Source organism: Liolophura sinensis, chromosome 9 (genome assembly GCF_032854445.1).
Source record: "Liolophura sinensis isolate JHLJ2023 chromosome 9, CUHK_Ljap_v2, whole genome shotgun sequence".
NCBI classification, from domain to species: Eukaryota; Metazoa; Mollusca; class Polyplacophora; order Chitonida; family Chitonidae; genus Liolophura; species Liolophura sinensis.
Window position 1 is genome coordinate 7,886,969 of NC_088303.1, and position 13,364 is coordinate 7,900,332.

The 13,364-nt window shown below is 39.5% G+C and overlaps 1 protein-coding gene across 1 annotated transcript; it reads left to right on the forward strand.

Moving 5' to 3' along the window:
* The first annotated feature begins 7,797 nt into the window (after positions 1-7,797).
* On the forward strand, positions 7,798-11,957 carry LOC135475552 (zinc finger protein 354B-like). Its single transcript, XM_064755477.1, has 2 exons — positions 7,798-7,930; positions 9,041-11,957. Exons 1-2 carry the CDS (start codon positions 7,867-7,869, stop codon positions 10,483-10,485), a joined length of 1,509 nt encoding a protein of 502 aa, XP_064611547.1. The 5' UTR covers positions 7,798-7,866; the 3' UTR covers positions 10,486-11,957.
* Positions 11,958-13,364: the final 1,407 nt, after the last annotated feature.

Consider the following 13,364-nt stretch of genomic DNA (forward strand, 5'->3'; position numbering starts at 1 on the left):
AACTCACTGGCAAAGGCGTTTTATTGGTAGAGATCACGTGATATTGTGCATTTATCCCTGTTTATATAGGTTAACAGGTGCGTCTTTTATTTTCTTGGGCACCAAGGACGTCGGAATACAGGTACCTGTTCTGTGGGATATATTCGATGAAGGATCATTTCAAATAATTCTGTGTGTATGTGTTTTTTTTTTTTGTTTTGTTTTTTTTTTCTTTCTTTCTTTCTTTTTTAAACTTTATTGTCTCTGTAACGTACGGGTTCCAATGCTAAGGTAGTAGATTCCCCAAGGTCAAATTCTATATTAAGTCCATTTTTTACGCTTTACCATTTGTTTAAAGGATTGGTGTCCAGATCCACCCAGTAGGCTCATTTATAAAGATTATAACCTGTTTAAACATTATATTACCCGGACGGCTTCTGAAAAAGTACTAATGAGTTTAAATCCACCGAAAACAATAGATTTATTGACCTAGCCAATCTCCAGGTACGGCTGTGAGGCTCAGCGGGTGACGTCACCAATGGCCAATCCAAGTCTGTAGCTTGCCTAAATAACCTGAGAATTCGTATCAAATCGATGTCATTTTCAAGATGGATTCAAGGTAAACAAAAGTAAATATACAGCTGTATATATATATAATACACATTGGAAACCGTAGTGGACGACCTTTTTTTTTCGATTTATGACACTAACATCTCTGACCAGACTTCAGTTTCCGAGTTTTCAGACCTTTTGATCTCTGTATAGGCATTTCGAACCGCACTGGCAATACTTACAGATAATTAAGCTGTATAGCTTAATCCTGTGTTACACTGTACATTCCGTGTGTCAGTGTTAAGATTTAATGTTTATTGAGTTTTCTTTCCCTCTGTCCACTTCACAATAAACATCATTCTTTTCCCCAAGAGGTTCTAAATTCTATTCTAAGCTATATTCGATGACAACGACCAATACATGTTATTTTCGGCATAGGCTATAACGAAAGGGACATATAAACAACAATAAATAGGGACAATAAATACATGTACGATGTAAAACGACGAGAGCAGATACTGCCCTTTTGGGTGGGTACACAATCTTTCGTCTTGTGCAGTAAATCCACGCCTTTCTGAGGGCGAAAACGTCTGGAAACTAACTCCAGGGTTCTTCGAGGACCTGTTTTTACTACCGTGTGGAAAACAGCACACCTAACTTGCAGAAATACGATGTTCTTGTTGTCACTCATGTAGCTTTTTTAACACTGAACTAAATGGCGAAGCTCTGACATCTCATAAAGGTTGGACTTGTAGGACGTCATCCGGCGGAGACTACCGAGTGTTGGCGAAAAAAATACATGAAACCAGCCTCATTATGAAATGATTTCAAGAGCCATATTACTCAATGTACCTATTTTCAATATTTTTTTAGACTTAATTTAACAATATAAACAGGGGTAGGTTAGTATGAATAAAAAATAAACCTGGACACTAATCCTTTAAATCCATTCCAAACTTCTGTTGCGGAAGACAAGAAGTTCAAAATCGGTTTTTCTTCAGCGGTATTTATTATTGTTTGCTAACCAAAATTTGTTATATATTTTTGGAACTCCAGCTGATACAACTGCTGTTTTGTTAAGGGTTTGGCATCTAAATGGCGAGGTGCTACACCCATAAAGCTAAATGCCTTATGTAGTGAAATATTCTTAATTCAGCATCAGTCAACAATAAATAAATGAAAGATTTTAAAATGTTATCAAACAAAAGCAATTACATGTACATGTATATGCTTAGCTTTCATGTTGTTGTTGTTTTTTTCTCTTAATAAGGTGGGCATTCTTCCAACAGCTATGCCTCCCGCATTTTCTCTAGCCAATTAGGAAGCGCACTACCTCACGTAGTGCTGACAACAGTTGCGGCTTGATTGTGCAGGTTACAGCATAGGGAGTACAGCAAATAAAACATAAATAAAATGACCAATATCTGCAAAAATCCTGCAGAAATAGTCAAAATAATGGTGTAGTTGGATTGTGGAGATTTTTTGGAAAGTTTACATATTAAGTTCATACATATCCGAAAATAAATGATCAAGTTATGATTGAGTTTAATTATATGCTACATCCGAACACCGTCTGTTTTTTTATTACAGAAGTGTAGGTAGCCCTGTACGACGTATACCGTTTCCTAATATGTTCGCTACGGTGGTAGGCCTATAGCCAGTCGGTATCTAGGGGGTTTCTACCGTAAAATAGCAATTTTCACTGTCAGGAGTGTGGAAAGCTGCATTAAATGGATTTTGTCAGTAAATCCTGCGATTTGTACCCAGTCGTGTACATGTAAATATGTCGGGTTAGGTTGAAGGCCTGATAAACGTGTAAGTACATCCATATAATTACTTCATCTACACATAGGTAATTATGCCCCTTTTCTTCGTTTGGGTGTGGCTAACTAGTCAGTAGGCGAAGTTAACTCCGCCGTTGATCGGTCAATGCGTGTATCCTCTCATCCAATCAAATAAAGAAATACAATATAGAAAGAGGCAGCACCTGTCGAGATGTAACTTACATGTGACATGTATGACAGCTGTCAATCTTGGCATCGTGCTGTTATCGACACGCCCCCAAAGCACCAATATAGCAGCATTCCCTTCGTTTTGTCTGTGTGTAAACCGAAAGCATTACATGGCTTGCAACAGTCTCTATATTGGTAATGTGTATGAACTGTACCAGGTATAGGCCTACATGTAAGGTGTTATCATATGGCATATGATAATGATTTCACATGCAATGGAGTGGACCGCAGTGAAATGGAGTAAAACGGTCCAGTTTATAACGAAACACGTGCACGCATGTTCTAAACCAATATGATTTATTCATGCGTTATTCTCGCACGTGCACGCACAAGGACAACTTACATGCACCTGTAAAATGCTCATTCTATGTAAATACGTGTATAAATGTCAAATGACTTCAGAGGCTTTTCATATTTCGATTGAGATGAACGGACTGTGGTCTAGTGGCTGAAGGTTCTCGCCTTTCCTTAATTGTACTGGGCAGGGAGTTTTTTTCGGTCTCCCTTTTAGTGGGGGGTCTTGGTGATTGGTGAGGCTCGTGTGGTCGTTTGCGTGGGATCTTGGTGATTGGTGAGGCTCGTGTGGTCGTTTGCGTGGGATCTTGGTGATTGGTGACGCTCATGTGGTCGTTCGCGTGGGATCTTGGTGATTGGTGACACTCATGTGGTCGTTTGCGCAGTCTAACGTTCGCTAAAAACTATTGGTGTTACAACAATATGGTGTGCATTATTATACGTCACATGTGGAAAAGCTCGCCAGTAACTTGTCATATGTCAGTGGTTTTTCACTGGCATTCATTCAGTTAAATAAATATTTTGTAGACCTTGTATGTCATTAATAATGTTGAACGGCTGTAGTATGAGACATAATAGCCTGTGCAACATATTATTTGTATATCACAACGCCCTCGTATTTATATTACTGTACTTGGCATTTCTAGCAGAACGAAGAGTTTTTGTTATAATATTTATTATAAGTGAGCGCGGGCGTTGTGCGGCATCTGTGAAAACATTGCCAATGTAACGGGCCTTTCCTCTCTATGTTTGTGTAAGTAGTATCTACGCCGAGCACGTAGTGCATGAGAGTATGTATATGTATACAGTATGCAGCCTTCTCTGTGCCTTATATTTCTCCGTCGCATGTGCTGTTTACATGTGTATAATTATACTTTCAGTATGTCATAGCGACCGACAACCAGGTTAATATTTAGGAATGGTGATCTGACGTAAAGGTGTATATACTTTCGGCATGTCATTGCGACCGACAATCAGGTTAATATTTAGGAATGGTGATCTGACGTAAAGGTGTATGTACGAAGATGAAAGGAAAATTGAAATTTCACGATTACGTCCAGGTAAGATGTTAACTTTACTATATATCATCAGGTCATATTTTTGCTACTATGGGTATCTGTTTGCTATGGAGCATAGAAACTATATTATTAATACCTTTTATTGGTGGAAGGTGAGGATTTTCAGAAAAAAGTAGCGTATGTAGGCCTAATATTTACAGCCTTGTATAATGTTATGCATATATATTAAAATGCCTGTATGTGTCTCACATTGTTAAATACGGAAGAAAGGGCCCCAATTCAATGACTGACATCAAGGCGTGTATGTGAAAAGAAACCCCTTGGTTTGAAAGTTATGTATGAAATTGCACAGTTATGTTTGAATTCACAAAGAGCATGGTTAACCGCGATCTCTGATATAGCGTCAGTGGTGAAGATGACATCCATATTCACAATGGCGGGGAATAAAGGATCGAATCCATTTCGTACAAGCCAAATTAAGTTTGTGATATTCATCATTGACTCAAACAGGCATTGTATATACAGTATACCTAATTTACCTATACTATTAGAATTCATTACCTTGCGAATCATGTTTAATTTACTACAAAATAGAAATTCATGAACGTCACTAATAGGTCACGTATTTTCCCGACAGTTGGAGTGCCAAATTGAGAGTGTGACGTCATCCTGGGTTCCTACACAAGAGGAAACAGGGAAACTGAAAACAGAGGTGAGTTACAGGTCAAGGCGATCACTTATGTATGTATATATGGCACAGAAGCACTGCCACATGAGCCACGTAGGCTACTCGGAGCAACTTGATGGGCTCGCACACACAAATGTTATGGTCAGAACAGGCCACCGTAGAATAAAATATTTTAAATCGTTATGTGTGGAAAAAGAAATCTTAGAATACAAAAAGGAAACAAAACTGTTTTATTGGAAAGATAAAATATATTCTTTTAAGATAATTTTTGCTTCGAATTTTCGATAAATATATACCATTATAATAATATACAGTTATCTGATGACAGGATATATAGACTGCATGGAATGTGTTCATTTATTTATACTCAATGTAACCAAAATTTATTTTCTGCAATATCAGAGCCATGCCGATTCAGAGTTCGCCTTCGTTCGGGAACGTCCAGACACCCACATGCTATTTTCCGTGATGACGTCACTGTTCTGCTGTCTTCCCGTGGGACTACTGGCTCTAAATCTCTCTCGCCAGGTATAAGATATATTAAACACTACGTGGAATTGTGGAACCTTATGTGCTGACGTTCAATTGTAATTCAACCCTAGACTTAAATACCTTTGTCTGTGCGTGTAACTTGCCACCGTAACAGTTCGAATGATGTGCACACATGTATGTACATGTATTTGCATGAATATGTAACGCACGGTGCATGATAAATGTTCATCAACTCAGTTTCAATACGTATGTGTATGCTTGGGATCTTTAAGTCCATGCTGCCAAAGTGCTTTGGTATGACTCGACACGGGTTTGATCCCATTTCTACCGACTTCGAGGCGAGCATGATGAATGAATTCATTCCTAAATTTCAAATTTTTGCTCTGGTGTTCGAAGAAAGACAACTATATGTATCTAACACCTCAAATCTATATTTTCCATAATTAACACAATAAATCAGCCAGTCACTCAATCGATAAATGATGCTTTCAATTATTCTGTGAATTAACCAATCTATTAATAAATCAGTCAATCAATAGCCAGTCAGTAAATCAATTAAGTTGTAAATCAGCTAACGATTAATTACAATATGTGACAATGAATCCACCATACAAACAGTACATATATAATTTAGACAATGGATAGAATGCCAATCAATCGATGCAAGTCATCCCTCTTTTCCTTTTTCATTTGTTTTACCAGGTCAAGCGCCTGTATGAAGAGGGGGACGTAAAGGGAGCTCACCGCAGTTCTCTCACCTCTCTCCGTCTGAACCACTCGGCCTGCATTATCGGCCTTATATTCTGGACTGTAGGACTTTACAGTATTTTCATGTTCATAGCTTCGGAATAACTCTGGACAAGAGAGTTGGACAGTATAGTGCTTCTCGTGTATTTATACCTTATGAAAACCAATCCAAGACTATAATCAAGTATGATTAATTCGCAGTGATTTGTTCGAAGATTTAAAGCCTATGTGATGCTGTGTATGTAGACAATCATTCATTCTATCCATTTACAGCAGCGCAATGACCCAGGAGCCTCTCACCAATGCGGTCGCTGTGAGTTCAAGTCTAGCTCATGCTGGCTTCCTCTCCGGCCGTAAGTGGGAAGGTCTGCCAGCAACCTGCGGATGGTCGTGGGTTTCCCCCGGGCTCTGCCCGGTTTCCACCCACCATAATGTTGGCCACCGTCGTATAAGTGAAATATTCTTGAGTACGGCGTAAAACACCAATCAAATAAAAATAAATAAATAAATATCCATTTACATGCAGCTTCTATGCGGATATAATACGATTTCTGTACACATTACATGAATTATATAACATATGCTCCCCGGTATCTGTTATTTGTGTAGATATTAATGTTAGTAAAAAACATTTGTTAGTCACATTGAATACGGTCTATGTACCTCAGTATATATGTACAGTTTGTATGAATGTATATAGCCGATGCAGTGCTGTATAGGCTACAATATGAATGAACTCCGTTGGATGTGCCTTATTTATGTATATCCAACTGCATGGGTTTGTTCAGGTTGTCATGCATAATGATACAGTGTGCATTGCCCTATATGCAAATTATCGAAGCCTATATATGTATATACAGTTATGTGAATTATGAGGGAATATTTACACTGTGGAAATAAACAATCGCTATTGGACATTATCCTGCAGTAATTCATATGTCATACTTATCAATCTATATAGATGTATGTATATTTTCAATGAAAGGCTCTGTTGAGTGAAAGAACATAAAGTATAACATGGTAAGCCTATACATATGCATATATATCCTAGCCGATGTACGAACTGTGTAGTACAGAATTAAGGACACTTTGTTTAAGGATTCAAACTATTTGTAATCGATACTGTCAATTACATAAAATCCCACGTGACCAAGTAGAGTGATTATGCCTACAGTCAGTGAGACATCCAGGAATTAAATTATCTTTACGGATTAACTGTATAAAATCATTCGGCTTACCGAGTACATTGCCGAGAAATGCCAACTGCATTTAGTATACTGTATGCGTCGTATTATGGAAGGTTTACTAATTTCCCTTGTTTCTGCTGTTTTCATGCAGCTACAGACAGATCTTCATGGTTAATGATTTACGTCAAATAATTCACCGTACGAAGCCATACGTGCTCAAACTGCATATAAAGCTGTTTCATGCAGTTAACATAACGAGAATGTTTCTCGGCAAAAAGGCTTCATATATGTCCCACGGTATATTTCACACATGGTATACAGTTAGCCATGACTATAACATGCCAATGCATGATGGTTCATTCCGGGCAGTCCGGTTTCCTCCACCCATAAAAGTGATAAGAACTAGGAATTTTATGCTACAATATCCGAGGAATGATACAAGTGATATTTTATAATAAAGTAAATTATAATGTACACAACATTTTCAAAAGACTCATTGTTAAATAGGCCATATTTATATTCTGCTTCATTTCATTATAAAACGATAATATTTTATTAATGGACGGCACATACAGACTGTCTGCTAAGGGGTTTTTTTTGTTTTTTTTTGTTTTTTTTTTTGTTTTTGTTTTTTTTTTAATTTAAAAGAAAAGGCCGTTATCCAGGGTAGTTTAGGGAACGCTAACATCAGCCGTTACATGTACATGCGGAACGTCCAAACATTCTTGGAAACATTCTGAGAACACCGATGGGCCACGTTTTTGTGACGTCATCGCACGTGTGGGGACAACCGTTCGTTCACGATTGTCGAACGCGTCTTGAATCAACGGAGTCAATCAGCTGGTGCTTGCAGGAGGCCAATTGGTTCTGTAGAAAGTTACACAGAGCAGCCAAAGATGCCGAAGTGCTTTATTAGAACTTCTAGAAATTACAGCGGAAGATTATCGCAAGAAATAGATGGTAAGTGGTCAGTTGTTTTTCGTAATATCGGCGATATAAGTAGGCAGAAACTGTGACAGGTTTGGATGTAGGCCTACTCACTTCAGTCGTTACTCTGGCAGTAAGCCGTAAGTGGGTCCGCGAGGATGTTTTAGTCGAAGTTTGGACAATCAGCAGTATCAATCGTTAACTGCGGAAGTTTCTGTTCGCGAAATATGTATGGGCCAGTCACATTCATTCACTGGTGAAGAGAGCTTTCTTGACGTTTTCCAACACCAACAGACGATAGCAGGTGCGCTTGAACGGCAAACCGTCAAGCTATGACGTCAGTAAATCGCGTGCAATTAGGAACAATGTTGGCGTGTTACGAATGTCAAGAAATAAAAAAAACCAGAGTAGGCAGTGTAAATAATATAGTTCCCAAATGGTTTCACGTCACCGATAAAATGCGGTAATGCTAATTGTAATTTATTAGACGTCACTATTCTAGAATTATTCAAAATTCTGTATTGTCATCACATTTATTTTGATGTACAAACACATTACTACAGTACATTCTGATTACTCCCACACACCACCGAAAAAAAGGGAAACGCGTAAGTGTCACACTGTGATGACACTGCTGACGGAGCGAACATCACTCTCACCCAAATAGTGCCGTCTGTGAATGAGCTTCTGTTGCTTAAGTTGTGATTAGCGATATTCTAATTATCTGATTTTGTGACTTTGCTGAAAATGACAGCGTGTTAAACCATTCAGCTTTTAACTAAAAAGCAGATTGATTTTATCATTTGGAAATTCACCTATGCGTTTGTTGACAGGGTTAGGCTTATACAAGGCTTTTATTTAACATAGAAACACTTGCCGTTGTCTATCCGGTTAAAATGTGTAATGCGCATTGGAAACAGTTTATACCACTATCTGACTTCTTGCAATTCTTGAAACATAATACAAACAATAAAGACTTAACATCGCTTGTACTAAACAATTACTCTGGCCTAAATGAATACACGTAACACCTAAAATGATCGTCTGGTTCTTATGTATTATTATGATAATGTTTTGTTGTTGTTCTTTTCGGGATGTGAAGCAACTTTTGCTCATCCTTTATTTTTAACTTTATCGTTTCAGATGGGTCGCGAAATCAGCACCGTACGGTGACTAGGTCTGGCCGGCGGTACATCAAGCCTGCCCTCCCCCTTATGGACAGACACAGGCGACTGGGCGCTCCACGTTGTCGGGACCGATTGGAAGACACATCGTACAGCCCACGCTCAATACTGCAAACATCGCCCAAGTTTAAGTACCGCCAAAAATGCAACCCTTGGCATCAGGTGTCAGTAGTCACACGGTTTTATCTGGGTCGACAGTTTCCTCAGCTGGACGTAACGGGATTGAAACCCCACGAGAGGCCCGTCTGGCCTCAGGACTTTCCCTGTAGCTGGTCCAGCCCTGACGAAGACGACTACCTTATGAGAAGTGACCAGGCATGTTCACCCAGCAGCGACCTAGGGGACACCGATCAAGACATCACTACGGACACTGCAACGGAAATTAAAAAAGCACCTGACAATCGCCCTCATTTCTGCTCGCTGCGTCAGGCATCTGCAATGTCAGAGCCCAATGCTTCAGACATTGAAAAGCTCACAGCTTTACGTCTGAGACCAGAGAAGCCGGTCTCTAGTAACAGCTTTGTGCTCGGTCCTTTTCGTTTGGGAGTTCAGTCGACCAAGGATCTGAAATTAGCCCAGATAAGAAGTCTTACCGGCCTTGAAGGCAGATTACTGGCCAAAGTGTTTACCATCAAATCTCAAACTCAAACTGGTACCGTAAGCCACCAACTCAGTGGACAGAACTCTGGAGTAATGGGCATACAACTTCCGGTCTCCGTCAAGAGAGGCCTGACTTCCTCTGGAGCGACACATTCGTCTTTTACCGCCACCAGGTCTAAAATGATAATTAAGGGAGAAAACTCTGTCTGGACAAAACCCATAAAATTCGAGACTGCGTCCCCAACAAACCTCGGTAAAGTGGATAAAATCGAGCGCAGGGCAGAAATTTCTGATCAATCAATACCAAATCAAAAATTAACCGCGAGCAAACCTCGCTTAGAATCGCCTTCGTCTGCATTCAAGGCCTGCAATGACGAATGCGACAGCAATCAGTCTATACCTACCATTAAAATTATTTCAAGCGACAAATTGGGGATCAAAGATCGACACTACAAGTGTTCAGACTGTGGTCGAGTTTTTACTGTGCTGACGGCTCTTACATCACACATGCGCACGCACACCCGCCAGCGCAACAAATGTGACGAATGTGGGAAAGTTTTCACTCGTTCCTGGCTCCTCAAAGGGCACATGCGCACACACACCGGCGAACGGCCCTTCCTGTGTCCAGAGCCCGGATGTGACAAAGCCTTTGCAGACAAATCCAACCTGAGATCTCATCTCCTGATACACACAGTGACAACGAAGAGCTTCGTGTGCCAAAAATGCGGTAGAGCTTTTGCACAGAAGCGTTATCTTCACAAGCACATGCTGGAGGTATGCCGAATGGCTCCAGAGGGGGTGTAATGTAGCGGATACCGACTCTTTATGTAGAACATCAGTCTTGGCTTTGTATTCACTCTTGCCGGAAATGACGTCAAGAAAGGCAAGGCTAATTACCGTCCAGCGCCCTATACGACTCATGGCCTGTATTCACGAGAGACCCTTAAATACAACAATTGTTCGATATTGGGTTGTGTGCACATATGTTTACATTTTGTATCGCTCGGAAGGCGTCTCTTCAGCAATAATTTGTAGCTTAAAGCATTCGTGTGAAGCAAAAGGTGACGTCATTATTGACAATAGGGTTCGGTTGAGAGCAAAATGCGCTCTATTAACTTAGTTTAAAGTAACCATGGACATCATGACGTCGGCTTTATTACAAGTGAAAAGTCTTGCTGTTTAACAATTTTTGCACGCACAAACTGTGAATCTGTTTTTCTAAAGCACTCTACACTAAAATTATTTTCTGTCTTGACGTAAATATAAATGAGTTTGGTGTGTTAATAGCTTTATAGCACGGTAAACTTAGGAACATGACTCCCATTAAGTAAAAGGGATAAGAGAATTTGGCGGATGTTCGCGGATTTGTACAGTTTTCCTTCATTTGCAAGTTTATTTAATTTGATTATGAATAGCCATTCATATTAAAACTTAAAATGCAAAACATTTGTAAACACATCAGACCTTTGTAAATATTTATTGTGTACATTACGAGAGAATGTTATTTATTTATTTAACTTTCCGCCCATTAACTTCATATTTATCACATATTTATGACCTGCTATTTATTAATGGAAATATTTATTATTTATAGTGCTAAATTATGTACATGTAGTTTGAAACTATATAGCCCGAATAAATATAGGATACTTTTTTGTTCGAATTAAGCGTCTACGGACTTTTTAATGTTACGGTTTTGTTTCAGTAAATCAACTCAGTCTGGATGTTTTTTCTGAGGTACTTGAATCCCTGGATTATGCCTGCTGTTTACAAAAGGCCGCCATACAACTGTAATCAAATTATATATGTAAATGGTAATCAGCGGTGTATTATTCTCGGATGATATTTGATTAGAATGATTGTATAAGGTACACGACACCTGACAAGCGGCATTTATGAGGTGCAGGCCATCGTATAAATGAAACATTCTTAAATATGGTGTTAAGCAACAATCAAGCAACGTAGACAAAATTAGTTGATAATGGTACTGAATCTACACGATGTTATTATCTCAATGGGAATCAGAATGTACGTGTGTAGCATGAAGTAGTTTGCAGAAAAGTTAAAAAAAAAAGAAAATTGAAATCGAAAGCTAGCATGTATGCGTTTTTTCAGCACACCGCAGGGACCTGTCATATTTTGAACGGAAATAATAAGATGATGTCCAAGCGATGACCTCTGAGCAGCATTATGTGCTCATGAACATGAAAATGTTTACATTTGTCGCTGCATGTTACATGTAATTGTATAGAGCTAGCCTACATCAAATTGATGGTTTTGTACTTCCTTCATCTGTCGTGATGTTCAATATCGCAAGTATAGCTGCAAATAAACTTAAACTTTCATGATAACATATAGTTGACTGTTCATTGGTCCGTTCCTCTCGTCAAGCCAAGGCGTAAAACGCATGCAGAAGTGTCGGTTTAAGCACTACGAGAAGTTTGGGTCTGTTTTATGAGGCATTCTCAACCTTACCTTATTTTCTGATGTGTCGTTGCTTTATCGGTGTAACAAAATGTATTTAATTGTTACGTTCGGCGTACATACGCCTAATTGCCACCATCTGTGTACACGTATATTCAACATATTGTACACCTGGTATGCCACAGCTGTGGTCTGAGTGAATAAAATGTGGTTGAACTGAACGGAATGCCGTACACTCTCAGGCGGTATAACGGAGACCAATTACTTCAAACAGGATAGTGTTGCATGTTCGAATCCAACACACGCTGTTTCAGCCGAGTCGAGAGGTTTGTCAGGTATCTGGCACCTAAGTGTGTTGTGCATTTATATAGACTATGCGTTCCTTCTCTAATATCCATCGCGGTCATCAGCGACACAGGTTGGAACATTGGTGCTACATCTATCTTATCTGCTTTGAAGTGCCCGCCCATCTAACAAGAACCGCCTTTATCCAAAATAGCAGCGACTTTCACGGAGAAATTTTCGACCCCTGTAGAAAACTGGATGGGATTATAACATCCTTTCAGCACAGGTTGTTTATAAATTGCAGTTATTGGTATTGCTCAAAGAAACTAACGTAGGCTAGATATACTGCTCTGTCGGGAAGGTACCCGGCCAAATGTGTCTGCATGGCTTACTCTGGACCCTCCAATTTCCCCACTCAAAAATCCAGCCGTCATATTAGTGAAAATTATTTTTAATATTTTGTTCAATCAATTAATCAATCAATCAACCAATCAGTTCTCCAGTGGCCTGAGTGAGCAAATGGAACGCTCTGATGGTCATGTACTGTAGGGTTAGTAGTCCAACAGTTGACGCATGTACTGTTTCAATCCTTACTGCTGATCTGCCTCTCAGATATGATGCGACTTTCGTAAACATCGGGACATCACGCCACCTCCTTTGATGACCACGCATTTTATCTGCTGTTAGTAGCTGTTGGATGGGCAATGCAACACTCCCCATATCTTAATCCATCAAACCATTAAACCATTCGTGAAACCAGTTTCACAAAGCTTTAGGAGTATGGCCGAGACTCTCAAGTCGGACTCGTTTTATTTGTCGTGCTGACTCGGCTGACGGTAGATTCCATCAGAAACCATTCGTGTGGGAAACACGAAGAGACGCCCCAATGTTGCTGAAGTCGCGTCAACACACGTTATCTTATTATGACTACATGCACTCAAAAAAGTAATCCGTTAATTTTAACAGAAGGCTTG

Coding starts and splice junctions, on each gene's coding strand:
- LOC135475552 (XM_064755477.1), top strand. CDS start 7,867: ATGCCGAAGTGCTTTATTAGAACTTCTAGAAATTACAGCGGAAGATTA. Junction 7,931..9,040: donor ATTATCGCAAGAAATAGATG/GTAAGTGGTCAG, acceptor TTATCGTTTCAG/ATGGGTCGCGAAATCAGCAC.